The sequence below is a fragment of the Protopterus annectens genome, chromosome 3.part0 (assembly GCF_019279795.1).
Source record: "Protopterus annectens isolate FY-2018-M chromosome 3.part0, PAN1.0, whole genome shotgun sequence".
Classification (NCBI taxonomy): domain Eukaryota; kingdom Metazoa; phylum Chordata; order Ceratodontiformes; family Protopteridae; genus Protopterus; species Protopterus annectens.
In genome coordinates, this window is record NC_056731.1 from 458,039,256 (window position 1) to 458,053,607 (window position 14,352).

At 47.0% G+C, this 14,352-nt stretch overlaps 1 protein-coding gene across 1 annotated transcript in view; it reads right to left on the reverse strand.

The window, feature by feature from the left end:
• Window positions 1-5,102: 5,102 nt before the first annotated feature.
• MARCHF6 (membrane associated ring-CH-type finger 6) overlaps window positions 5,103-14,352 on the reverse strand; it is a 2,699,933-nt gene continuing 2,690,683 nt past the window's right edge. Inside the window, exon 31 of the mRNA XM_044064887.1 lies at window positions 5,103-5,242. Coding sequence (XP_043920822.1) covers window positions 5,103-5,242 — 140 coding nt within the window. The remainder of the gene's footprint in view (window positions 5,243-14,352) is intronic.

A 14,352-nucleotide genomic window follows, 5' to 3' on the forward strand; every position in this document is an offset into this window, starting at 1 on the left:
GTTGCTCCAACAGATAACGGTGAAGAAATGGGAACCAAACCTGTCGAGGCCAGTAAGGGGCAATGAGGATCATGGAAGCTTTCTGAGCGATGGCTTTCTGTATTGAGATATCAGTGGGAAGGGAGGAAAAGCATACAGAAGTCCCGGGGGCCAATCGTGGACTAGAGCATCTCTGCTGGGATGGCCTGGTTGGGGAAAGAGGGTGAAATAATCGTCACACTTGCTGTTTTGGGGAGTAGCGAAAAGGTCGCAGCAAGGTCGGCCCCACTTTCGAAAGACTTTGTCCAACACTGAATTCTTCAGAGATCACTCGTGAGGCATGAGAATAGCTCTGCTCAATTTGTCCGCAATCACATTGGACTTCCCGGGAATGTGCGTTGCTAACAGAAACCGCTGAGAAGAAATCGCCCATTGCCACAGTCTGAGTGCTTCTCGACATAGGGGGTAGGATCTGGTTCCGCCTTGTTTGTTGATGTACCACACTACAGACATATTGTCTGTCTGAATTGCTATAGTTCCTTTGTGAAGAGAGTCTTGTAGGGCTTGCAACGCTAGAAGCATTGCTCTCATCTCCAGGACATTTATGTGCAAGTGGCGTTCGAAAGGTTGCCATATGCCCTGGACCGTCCTGCCCTGGTAATGCCCCCCCACCCGATCAGGGAGGCGTCCGTTGTCAGTGTAGCAACCGGAGGGGAAGGAACAAAGGGTCTTCCTAGGAAGAGCTGGGGGGATGTGACCCACCAAGAAAGATGATTCTTGCACGATTGTGTTATCGCAATGGAATGGGACATTGGAAGTTGTTGGTACGACCACTGTGTGAAGAGCATCCATTGTAAGATTCTCATGTGGAATCTGGCTAAAGGAAGGAGAGGGATAGCAGCCGCCATTATTCCTAAGACCTTCAGGGCCAGTCTGACTTTGATTTTGTTGCTCTGCAAAACAAGAGACTTGTCTGTGTATGTCTGCTATTCTCTGCTCTGTGAGTCTGGGTGACATGCTGACTGTGTCTAGATTTGCGCCTATAAAAGGTAATAACACGACAAGGTGACAAGACAGACTTTTCGTAATTTATTGAAATGCCTAGTGTTTGACATGTGTGAAAGGTATAGTCTCTGGCAAGAAGCAGAAGACGCTTGGTGGGGGCTGTAAGGAGCCAGTCGTCTAAATACGGAAACACTTGGAATCCTTGACGTCTCAGATGAGAGGCGACCACTGCCATGCATTTGGTAAACACTCAGGGGGCTGTAGTGAGTCCAAAGGGCAGGGCCCTGAATTGGAAATGACTGGTTCCCAGCCTCAAGCGGAGGAATCTCCTGGAGCGACTGCTCATTTTGATGTGATAGTACGCATCCTGGAGATCTACAGAGCACATCCAGTTGTCCCGCCCCAAAAGGGGGTAGAATGGACTGCAGCGTGACCATCCGAAATTTTGTTTTCTTGACAGACTTGTTCAAGTTGCTGAGATCCAAAATGGGTCTCCAGTCCCCTGTTTTCTTTGGAACCAAAAAGAATTTGGAGTAGATTCCGGACCCTTGTTGGTCTGCTGGAACTGGTTAAATGGCTCTTTTTGCAAGCAGCTTTGATATTTCTAGCGCTGCTTGTTCCCTTTGACTGGGTGGAACGTCTGGAAGGGATTTTTTTGATTGCTTTGGAATGCGAAAGAATGGGATTGTGTAGCCTTCAGAAATGATGGACTGTACCCACTTGTCTTGAGTTAGGGATTGCCAGGCTTCTGGGTACAGAGATAATCTTCCCCCGACTGCCTCCGAAGGTGGACAGTCGGGCAACACCTCAGGGATGCTGAAAAGGCTTGTCGGAGAATGTTTCTCGAATGCCATGATTCTGCGGGCCCCCTCTGCCTCTAGGACGGCGTCTACCATTATTGTTCCCCCCTCTGCCTCTAGAGGGGAACCGACTCTGTGCGTCAGGCAAAGCTCCTTGAGATTGTTTGCGGAACCACATCTTTCCCCCCTTCTGGCCTTTGGGGTAAGGCCTAGAAGGAGTAGAAAAACGGACTCCCACGGCAGAGAGAGTCTTGCCTTCCGTCTCGCACCTAGTCAGGGTTTCCTTCACTTGAGGACCAAAGAGGGATGATCCATCAAACGGGGAGTTAGTGAAGGACGCCTTGAAAGGGTCCGCAAAATTACATAGCCGCATCCAGGCGTGCCGACGCAAGGCCACACCTGTACCTGCCGCTCTACTCGCTCCATCCGCCGCATACGAAAGGAGGCGCATGGAGGAGTTGACTATTGAGTTGAGGGTAGCCAGCTGAGCGTTCATCCTATCCTGAAAACCCGCAGCTGTTGGATCCTTTAACATTTCACTCGCTTCCTTGATCAAATCTCTCTGGAGACGAGTGAAACGACACAGGTAGTTGAGCGAGTGCATAGAAAAGGTCGCTGACGAGAACATCTGCTTCCCGTACCTGTCCATAGTCCTAGACTCCTTGTTAGGAGGATGGACAGGTACCGAAGGATCAGCTAGCTCCTTCTTGGTGGCTGCAGCCACCACCATAGCATCCACAGAGACGCCTTTGGTTAAGAATTCTTTGTCCTTGAGGGCAGTGATAAACTTTGAAGGTCTCCTGGGGGTGGGGTCCACAGAGTCAGGAGCCGTCCAGGCCTTCTTTGCCACCACCTGCATAAGGGGGTCAAAAGGAGGGGACACCCAAGAGGTGGAAGGGCGAGAGCCAAACGCCTCAAGATACACAGATTCATCCTCTGAAGGGTTGAGGGCTGGCCAATTCCCCCTCTGTTTTAGGATCTCGAGGATGTCTGCAAAGGAGACATCTTCAGAGGGGGAACGAGGGGAACCTTCAGAATCCTCTAAATCGGTGTCAGAGGTGACAGACTCAGAGGAGTCTATGTGCATCCTCTTGCACTGCCTCTTCCTAGGAGGCTCTCCTACCGGGTCAGGAGAGGCCTCGGAAGAGGAGGAGATCCCCACTGGGGATACTTGAGGAGCTGACTCTCTGGAATCCGGGATGAGGGAGTGAGCAGAGATCACCGGAGGCACCGTGGAGGGAGGGGCAGATGGAGCCGACTGTGGTGTTGAACCAGGTTCTAACACACTCCTCATGACCTCGAAGGCACCCCTGTCAGGCAAAGCCAGAGGTCTCCGCTCCGAAAAGCTGAAAACCTCCCCCGGCACCGACAGTGATGGCTCCGAGGCCGATGTCGGAGCCGAACTCACCAGCACCGAAGCACCGAGAGGGAGAGCGGGTTCGGATAAGGGTCCGATGCCACTCGCCCCCTCGGAGCCAACAAGGGAAGTCTGGCACCGAGATTCCTCCAAGGAAGAAATTGCAGCAGACGACAGTACCGAAGACAACTGTATCGGTTCCGACGCAGCCACAGTCTCGGGTCCGAGCCGCCCCGGCTCCGAACTCAAAGGAGTCGGAGGAGGAATATTCTGAATGATGGGATTAGCCATCGACTGTTGAGTCGGGCTTTGAAGCATCTGGGCCAGTGCCTCGGACTTAAGAAGTCGACTCACTACCCTCTGAAGGTCATGATCTGATAGTCTCGACGACCTAGAGGAGTGAGATCTATGGCTCCGTTCAGACAGCAATGGAGATGCTGGAGCCGAATGAACGGAGCCGCTAGATGGTGACTGGGACCTTTTTCTGGAGGTCGGTTCCGACAATCTGATCGGAGCCGACTCACCGGTGTCTGCCTTGGCTCCGGCCGGAGCCGAGAAAATAGTAGGTACATGAGTTCGAGAATCATCGGCTCCAGCCGGAGCTGATGTTCGAACAGCCTTCAAAGCCGCAGAAGACGACTCAGATACCGGAGCCGATGGTCTGGTAGGCTTCGAGGGTTTCCCCGAAGATTGAGTCGGGGGACCCTCAGGCTTCAATAAGCCCCTTAGAATGAGCTTATTTTTATGCTCCAGCAGGACTCTAGGGCTGAAGCCATGGCAAACAGCACGAGTCCTGCAGGTGCAAAGGTCCCAGGCAGTAAACACAAGAAGTGTGACCGTCTGTCAGAGACATCTTCTGACAGCACGAGTCACACTTCTTAAAGCCTGAGACCTTTGAATCTTTAGACATGTCCAAAGAAGAAAAAAGTGTAACCACACAATCACACACACACACCGATTACACTCATCAAAAAATTAAATTAAATTAGTAAGTAATTTAGAAAAATTAAATCCCTAGAAAACACAGCCACTCCAACTACTAGGAAGGGAGGGACTGGGTCTAAAGCCCAAGGGAATAACTTTAGAAAGTTTTAGGAGAAAAAGGGAAAAAAATTGGACTAGGAATGAAAGGAAACTACGTAACTTATAATTTTAATAAGAAAGCTAACTTAAAAGGGGGTCTATCTAAGATACAACTAGTTTTTTTAAAACTAACCTGACGAGCCGGTTGAAAAGCACCTCGATCGCTGTAACGGCAAACGAGATCTGGGGAGTTACCGCCTAGCATTGTGGGATATAGGGGAGCCTCGAGCCGGTGGAACTAGCTCTCGAGCTTTTAGAGTGGCCGAGTCAGAGCCGAGGTTCGGCTCCGAACCCATCCAGCAAGAATGAAGGCAAGATAGACAACTTAACATTAAATATTTAGCTAAAGACTTAAGCACTAAAAGACAGGTATAATTTAAGAGCAGCACAGCAGAGCACATGCACACATCTTCACAGAGCTCAGGAAATGAGCAATCAGAGGCACAGCTAATGGGTGAAATGTTTATATTTTTTAAAAAGTTTGTGCTGGCATTGTAAGAGCCATAATTAAAATATTTTATTTGTGGGGCACAAGATCATCAGCAAAAAGTTGAAAGGAATGCTACTTTGCTCACACTTTCAATGACAAAAGAAATCAATGAGGACAGAAATGCAATTCACTCCATGGGTGCACTTCCTTATGTGCCACTGAATGAAGTTTATCAACCGCATATATTTCCAGGATAGAAACAGTTGAAGACAGGCATGCCACACAGGTTCTGTCCACTGTTTGATCAAACCAAGCCATTTACTTTTAACTGCAAAGAGTGCCTAGGACGACTACATGGAAACCTGTTTCAGCTTTTTTTTTTTGCAATACATTAGTCACAGCATTTAATCTCCTCTCACTGCACTATAAAATACTGGAAAACAAAAGCTTACTTGTCATTTTTTATGTGTTCATATAGGCGTTTGAATTGACGAATCTGGAAGGACAATACTCCCATCAGAATAACCACCATAAGAAGGAAAGGATATATTCGACGCTGTACTAAGTTTTGCATCTCAGATGTTGCACCTGTAAAAGAAAGCTATTTAATATTTACATAGATACTCTTGACAGAACCAGTCTTTAAAAATGTACAAAGATAAAACTTGTCAAAATAATTACATTGCATATTCTGTCTGATGCTTTACAAACTTTATAAACAGCATAAGTGAGGAAAGTAGCAGCAACAGGGCTCTTTGTGAAAGAAACAGAAAAACTTGTGCAGGCCTTTACTCCACCTGCCAGTACTAAGATGCTGCACTATGTTTTGGAAATGCAGAAGAGTGGCTTTTCCACTTCATGATACCAAGATGGCAAGAAGTAAAGCTCAACACTGTCAGTAAGCTCATCACATTATTAAAACCTTAACATGATAACCTTAACATTAGAATATGGTAATTTTACTAGACTCTAAGGAGATTTGGCAACCGTTTCATTAGTTATGTATAACACATTTCTTTTCATATATTCTACATGCCAGTGACAAGGGAAACAGAAATGATCTCCATTAGCATATACAATACAAAGGAGAGTCCTAGATGAAAACCCTGCCAACTTAAATGTGACAGTATGCAAGCACTTTCCTCCACAAGACTGTAAGCAGGTCACAACGTATTTCTTCTTTTCTCCTTATGCAGGCTGAATGACTGACTTTGCTGCAGTTGTAGGTACAACATCATTCTGTTTGAACTGAGCCTGTATGCTTGTTTTGAGTCTGGAATGGGTCATGCTTGAAAGAGGGCCACATGGACTGATTTAGTAACCCATTAGGCTATAAATAAATAAATGCACACACGTGAAATTCCATGGGGGGAAAAACAGTCTCTCAGTAATCATACAGCTCTGCTGTACTCCACTACCTGCATATCCAATTCAGAGCTGTTAGGAGTTGAAGCCTGTCCTAGCAAGTAAAGTGCATTAAGCATTTTAAGCAAGGAAGTCAATTCTGGACAGGATGTCAGTCTACTACAACATACTACTTTTACTTTATAAGACAGACAAAAGAATACTGTTTTTTGTTATCTCTGACGAAGAGATGCAACCAGAGTTTTAAGATTTATGCTTGCAGCTGCCATACTGTTGCACTCTCTCCTCCCAGCTATGTCCAGTTGTCTTCCAGACAAGTAGGGCTACACATTTTAAGCAGACAGTCTAAATAGAAAAGTAAAACATAATACTGAAGATTTTAAAGAACATCTTTCTTATTTTACAATAAGCAGCAAAATACAGGTTCCAAAAACTATGATGTCCCGTTGCCATTGCTGATTATAGACATGTGAAAAAAGTCTGCAATGTTGAACGAATTTTCCAAATATTTTTGAGGTGCAAAAGACTTTCTCAAGCCTCTGTGAATCCAGGTCTTATCTAGTCAACAAGCCTCCTCAGACACAAGCAACTACCTCTGTAATAAGACAAGGAACGTCAACAAAGAATAGTTGTGTAAAATCTTACCATAACCATAGATGTTCTTCTCTTCCATGTTGCAGTATTCATACGGTGGGATTTCCAGCCCTCAGGCGGTCTGACGTCGGCTCCTATACAAAAGATTAAGGCTAGCTGCTCGAGGTGCATGGGACGTCAAACATAGGGCCATAAACCAGGGACTATGTGACGTCTGCCACATAGACCTCAGAACTTGAACCCTAGGTAAATGTGTACAAGCACAAGGAGAAGCTGAAGAGCAAATATTCCTGCAAGGTTGAACAGAATAGCCTGTAGGGAGAGGATGCACAGGTGAAGACCAAGCATCCATAAGAAGAAGGGGGTATGGAGGGAGGAAAAGAATACTGCAACATGGAAGAGAAGGACACCTATGGTTATGGTAAGATTTTACACAACTATTCTATGTCCTTCTATTCTTATGTTGCAGTATTCATACTGTGGGAGCGTACCACAGCTTTAGGAAGAGTGACGAGCGGGGGCAGAAGTAGAGGATTCTAAGACTCCTTGCAGGACTGCCCTGGCAAATCCTGCTCTGGCCCAGGAGATGTGGGTCTAGCTTGTAGTGCTTAGTGAAAGTGTGAACTGTAGAGCAGGTAGCAGCTTACATAATGTAGGCTGTGTCCAGCCCTTTGAGGAAGGCTTTAAAGGTAGCCATTTCACTAGTGGAATGTGCTCCAACTCCTAGGGGCAGTGGTTTGCCATGGTGAGAGGAGCAGAAGAGAATGGATTTCCTAATCCAGGAGGAAATAGCTTGTTGTACCACCTTACCCAGAGCCCTGGGGTGGAAGGAGATGAAGAGTTGATCAGACTTTCTGAAAGATTTAGTTTTGTCTAAGTACAATCTTAGCTGTCTGTGCGCATCTAGAGAGTGAAGGATCCTCTCTGCATTATTAGATGAAGGGGGAAAGAATGTTGGTAGATGAATAGACTGGTTAAGAGATACTTCATTTACCACTTTGGGCATGAAGGAAGGGTTAGTGTGCAACTTCACCCTGTCCTTGTGGAAGGTGGTGTAAGGGAGACAGTCCATGAGGGCCTTCAGTTCAGACACTCTTCTTGTGGAGGCAATGGCCACTAAGAGAATGATTTTCCATGTGCACATTTGCAGGGGTGCTGTGCATGCTGGCTCAAAAGGAGGTAGGGTTAGTTTTTCCAGTACGAAGTTGAGGTCCCAGGGAGGAGGGATGGGTTTCCTTGGTGATCTGATATGCAAGATCCTTCTCAGGAAAAGTTTAACGCTAAGTCTGGAGAGCAGAGGTGGCTGTAAAACCAAGCAGGCTGAAATGGCAGAAAGGTGGACTTTCAGAGATGAATATGCTAGTCCTTCCTCAATGAGCCGACATACATAACTAAGGACCACAGAAAGATCTGCTTGAAAAGGGTCCCTTGTCCTTCAGCACACACCAATTTGTGAATCTATGCCATTTGGACAAATTTTTTTTTCTGGTAGATGGTTTCCTGGCCTCCCTCAGGACTGAGAGCACATCTTCTGAGTACAATTGTCTGAAAGGGATCAGAAGTTGATCACCCAAAGGGTCAGACACAGTAAAGACAGCTGAGGGTAAATGACAGATCTCTTTTGTTGGGTGAGTAGTTCCACCTTGTGGGGTAACTTGTGGTGATTGCCCTTGGCTAGGAAGTGATGACGGGGGAAAGTACAGTTGTGTACACTTACCATAAATGTAGATGTTCGAATGTATTCATTGTTGCAGTCATCACATTTGGGTTATCTCTGCCAGGGTAGCCCTCGGCCGGCCCGAATAACACATTGGGTATTTCTGTGTCAGTCGCTGTTGCGTGAGGACATCAGGTCATCAGTAGTATAAAGTAAGGCAGACGACGCCATTACATCAATTTTTCTTGTCCTAACCTGTCAGGAGCCCCCAAAGTAGGAGGCCATGTTGTGGTGGAAGAACCCCACCAGTGGAAATATATACCAATATGTCCCCTTGTAAGGAAAGAACAACAAGGAAGAATGGGAATAAAGGAGAAAGAGAATAAGGGGTATGGAGGGAGGGAAACCAGGACAGCAACAGTGAATACACTCGAACATCTATATTTATGGTAAGTGTACACAACTGTACTATGTTCTTCATATTTCACTGTTGCAGTCACCACATTTGGGTATATTCCCAAAGCTGAGGAAATGGGTGGAGGCAGTCAAGGAAACTAGGAGCTGGCTAGGATGCCCTGCAAGACTGCAGAGGCAAACCCTGCCCTGGATTTGGAGAAGAGAGGCAGGTGGTAATGCTTGGTAAAAGTGTGAACAGATGTCCAGGTGGCAGCCTCCAGGATGTCCCTGGTGGGGACTCCTCTGAGGAAAGCTGCAGAGGTGGAGGCTGCTTTGGTGGAATGTGTCCTGACCCCATTAGGGGGAGGCTTTCCATGCTGTTTGTAGCAGAAATTGATGCAGTGTGCTATCCATTTGGAAATGGTTTGCTTGGAGATGGCTTTGCCTTCTGCCCCTGTAGCAAAGCTAACCAGCAAATGGTCAGACTTTCTGAAGGATTTAGTCCTGTCCAGACAGAATCTGAGCTGTCTGTGCACATCTAGAGAGTGAAGAATCCTTTCCCCTTGTTCTGGGGATTAGGAAAGAAGGTGGGCAAATTAATGGATTGGTTGAGATTCACACTGGACACCACCTTGGGCATGAAGGATGGGTTAGTTCTGAGAGATACCCTGTCTGCCTGGAAGATGATGAAGGGTTCCACAGCCATGAGTGCTTGCAGCTCAGAGACTCTTCTGGTTGAAGTGATGGCCAGAAGGAATGCTATCTTCCAGAATTTTTAGTTCTGCAGAAGAAGCTGGTTCAAAAGGGGGCAGGGTGAGCTTTTCCAAGACAAAGTTAAGGTCCCAAGCTGGTGGTGGTTCCCTTCTGGGGGGCACCACATTGCTATTCCCTCTGAGGAACTGTTTGATCAAAGGGTGTGAGAAAAGGGGCTGCTCAGTGGGAAAATGAGAAGAAATAGCTGAGGCATGAACTTTTATACAGGAGAAAGAGACCGCTGTGTAGTAGGTCAGCTAAGTAATCTAGGATGAGGGGGAGGGAGGGCTGTGCTGTATTGGCTCCCTTAGCCTGGATCCAGGTGCAGAACCTTTTCCATTTATCTGCACAAGACTTTCTGGTGCTAGGATGTCTGGCCTCATGGATGAAATCCAAAACCTGTTTACTCTGGATGGCAGACTGGTTAGGGGTTAGGGAAAAAGCAAAGCTGCTAAACTGAGTGTCTGCAATTGGAGATGCATAAATTCCCCTTTCCTCTGGGTCAGGAGATTTGGAATCTGAGGAAGATGCTATGGAGGCAGCGGGGACAGGCTGTGCAGAAAGGGGTACCAGTGTTGTCGAGGTCAGTCTGGAGCTATAAGAATGATCCTTGGTTTTTCCTCCCTTATTTTGAACAGTACCCTGGGGATGAGAGGTAGGGGAGGAAAGGCATAGACCGATAGATTGAGCCAGGGGAAGGACAGGGCATCCACTTTCCAAGTCATGCAGTGATGCTCCCTGGTGCAGAATTTGCTGAGCTGATGGTTGGTGTGGGAGGCAAAGAGGTCGATCTTTAGGGTTCCCCATTTCTGAGTTATTAGGGTGAAGGTACTTCTGCTGAGTTGCCACTCGTGAGGGTCCAGAAGGTTTATGCTTAATTGGTCTGCCAATGAGTTGAGAGAGCCTGGTAGGAATTGTGTTAATAGGTGTAGTTCCGTGGAAGAGGCTGTGAGCCAAAGTGTCATGGCCAGCCTGCACAGAGGGTAGGAGTGAGTCCCTCCTTGCTTGTTGATGTACCATATCACAGTGGTGTTGTCTGTTTTGATTAGGAGAACCCCTGGAGAGAGAAGGGGTTTGAAAGCTATCAAGGCGTGCTGCACAGCCATCATCTCTTTTTGACTGATGTGCAAAGGGATTTGCTGTGGGCTCCATTGGCCCTGTATGCACCTGCAGTCCAGGTGTGCACCCCAGGTGTGGTCTGATGCATCTGTGGTGAGGGTCTGGGTGGCAGGGGGGTAGGGAGAAGGGCAGTCCCTTGTTGTGGGAGCATGCTGTTGCCCAACAAAGAAATTCCTTTCTGAGGCAAGAAATTATAGGGAGAAGAGTTTCCATAGCTTGAGAGTGTTGACACCAAAGGCTCTTTAGGTACCACTGAAGTTTCCTCATATGCAGTCTGGCATATGGAATGAGTAGTATGCAAGATGCCATGAACCCCAGAGCTTGCAGGATCTTCCTTGCAGATAACTGGGGCCTGGTGGCTAGTTGAGAGAAGTAGACGGTCAGGAAAATTTGTTTCTCTGGTGTAAAGTATGCCATCTGGGATGCTGTATCCAGACTTGCTCCCAGGAAGATTATCCTTTGAGTAGGCTCCTGTTTGGATTTCTTTTCGTTGATTGTGTAAAGGCAGTCTAAGTACGGGTAAATATGAATATTTGTGTCTGCAAAAGGCAATGGCCGGAGCCAGACATTTTGTGAAAACTCTGGGAGCAGTAGATAAGTCAAAGGGAAGCACAGAGAACTGAAAGTGTTGAGATATTGCCCTGAAGCAGAGATAGTTCCTACATGATTCCCTGATAGGAATGTGGAGGTAGGCCTCCTTTAAATCTAGGGTGGCTAGCCAAGCATCCTTAGAGAGCATGGGTAGCAGCTGCTGGAGGGTGAGCATTCTGAATTTGGGATCACCAGGAAGGTGTTTAGAATGGATAGATCGACGATGGGGCGCCATGTGCCTTCTTTTCTGGGCACCAGAAAAAGTCTGGAGTAGAAGCCTTGGCCTATCTGTTTTGCAGGAATGTGCTCTACTGCCCTCAAAGAGAGCAGGGAAAGGATTTGCTTTTGAGCCTCTGCTCACTTATTTGATGGTAGATCTGGGAACACTTTTGGGGCTGGAAAGGTGCGGAAGAAAAATCTGTATCCCTGAGACACAATGTTCAGAACCCATTGGTCTTTGGTAATGGTGGCCCAGGTGCTTGAGTGAGAGTTTTCCCTCCTAGGGGTAATTGAAGGTGGGCAGAGGGGGTGTGAGTCATTGTGAGCTCTTACCATGATGGGGTGGCTTAGAACTCCCTGGTTTTGAAGTGGAGGTAGTCCACTGCAGTCTGTTTCCATGGGGCCTATGCTGGGCCAGTTTACTCGGAGCAGGAAAGGACCAGTGCTTGGAGGGACAATGGCCTGCTGAACCTAAGGGGCTGGACCTGTAAGAAATCCTTAACTGTTTGCATAGATTTTGCTTTTTCTTCCATCTTTTTTAAGACCTCTTCTGCCTTAGTGGCAAATAAGTTCTTTGTGCAAGGGGGCATCCAACAATTTAGATTTGACATGGTCTGGCAGGGGTTGTTCCTTAAACCATGTAGGTCTTCTAATAACAGAGCCAGTGACTGCTGCCCTGCAAGAAGCTTCTAGGGCATCAAAACCACAGTGCAAAGTGTGTTTAGTTACATGACTTGCAGAATGCATTAAGTGTTGTAATTCTTTCAATTCTGCCCAAGCAGAAAAGGAAGACATTTTTTATTTAAGGAGTTCCAAGGTATGTTGCTGAAATTTCAGCATATGGAACTGACAATTTAGTGCCCTGAAAGCAAGGGTAGCTGAGGTGTATACTTTTTTACCCCATCTGTCCAATGCTCAGGAATCCCTCTCTGAAGGGGTGGGATTCTTAGCAGAGGTTGCTTTAATCCCTTTTGGCCCTCGAGAAATGACCTCAGGGTCAGCTGTTGGATTTTTAACAAGATATTTGTGAGAGTCAAGGACTCTAAGTACCTGTCTAGTTTTCTGGGAGCAGGAGGTAGGGTGTCAGGAGACAAGTTGGATTCAAGGAAAACCTCCTCCACAACATCCAGGACTGGCGGAAATGGCCAAGTGTCTGCTTTGTAGACGATCTAGGAATTCCCTGAGTCTCTTTAGACTGAGGGTAATCCTGACTCTCATTGGAAATGCTCCCTTAAAGTATGCAGGGTTTCCCCAAAGGAAATACCCTCTGTGGGAGAGATTGAAGGAATGGAGTCCTCTGTATCAGAATCCTCTGAAGTGTAGAAGGGTTGCATGTCTTCATAGTCAGATACATCAGACTCATCTGACTCTTGTTCAAACAAAACTACAGGGGACAGATCTCTTTTCCTTTTTGAGGGGGTAGCTTGGCTTCCCCTAATCAGCATAAGGTTTTCTGCCATTTTAAGCATTTGAGACTGAGGCAAGGTAGCATGCGCCTGAGAGTCAGGTCATCGGTTTCCTGGGTGTGGTTCGAACCCTGTACCCAAGAAGCTGTCGTTTTTGAAAAAACGGTAGCCGAGAAAGAAGACGTTGGTTTGTGTCGAGATTCGGTAGTGCGAAGGACTTCCTCGGAAGCAGGTGCCTGCTCAGCGGCTCCGGACCCATCTGAGGTAGACAGGACCGGAGGATCCTTAGTCGAAGAAGAGTTTTGCGGCATACCGGACTCTGAAAGGATCTCGGCAGCGGCCTCTGAATCAACTGAAGCGGGCATTAGGGGCTGCAAAAGCTCCTTATTGAGTACCGGAAGACTGATGACTAGCTTAACGGAAGCGTCGTCGGTAGGTTTGGACCTGTGCGGTCTGTCTCTATCTTTACGTTTTTTTCAGAAGATCTGCTGTTGGATGGCTTACCAAAGCCATATTGGAATTCGAGGACTGTAAACAAAAATATCTGGCTACAATAAGGGCTTGATGATCGACAGTTCTGGCATTGAACAAAGCATAGAAGTGACAGCGGGGGATGTCGTGCTCTGGACCTAAACAGGTGATGCAGTAAGAGTGGAAGTCTTGGTGTGGTACTTGCTTTCCACAGGCGAAACATTTATTAACTTTTTCTGACATCGGTTAATGCAAGAAAAAAGGATCCCCAATGGGGTACTTAGCTTTAAAAGACTTCAACTTCAATTCGGAGATGAAAACTCTGGTAGCGGCCGACTGGCACTCATGTGAACTGCTTCTGCTTCAGGCTCCACGGCAAGAAAGACTGATGTAATGGCATTAGCTGCCTTACTTTATATTGCGGACGACCTGACGTCAGTCCTCAAGTTAGAGCAACAGACACAGAAATACTAAGTCTCTGGTTTTCCAGCTGGCCGAGGGCTACCCTGGCAAGGATAACCCAAATGAGATGACTGCAACAGTGAAATACTAAGAACATCCAGTGTTGCCTTAGCAGGGAGTCACCAGCAAGATTTTTGGTTGGTCTTTGTTGATCTTCAGTAGGACCTAGGGCATTAGAGGGCAGGGGGGAAAGCATACAGGAACATTCCCCTTCCATGGAAGGCTAAAGGCATTCACTCTTCATGCTAGTGGAGTGTGATCCCTGGAGCAAAATCTGTCTGTCTGTTCTGTGGGGGTAAACAGATCCACTTGAGGTGTGCCCCACTGGTGGACAATGTCTAAGAAGGTTTCCCTGTGCAACATCCGTTTGTGCTGAGGGGAGGTTGTTCTGCTGAGCAAGTTTGCTTGCTTGTTTTCCTGAGAGGGAAGTGGTCTGCAGTAACAGGTCATGTTTGGTTGCTATTTCCCAGATCTGTAGAGTTATCTGGCATAACTGGTATGCCTTTGTCCCTCCTTGCTTGTTGAGGTACCACATGACAGTTGTGTTTTCTGTCAATGTGTAGCAGGCCTGGTTGCAATACTGGAAGGAAAGCTTTGAGAGACAGTAATACTGCTGTCATTCCCTGACAATGATGTGTTGCTTTTGAAGTGCAGGGTTCCAACAC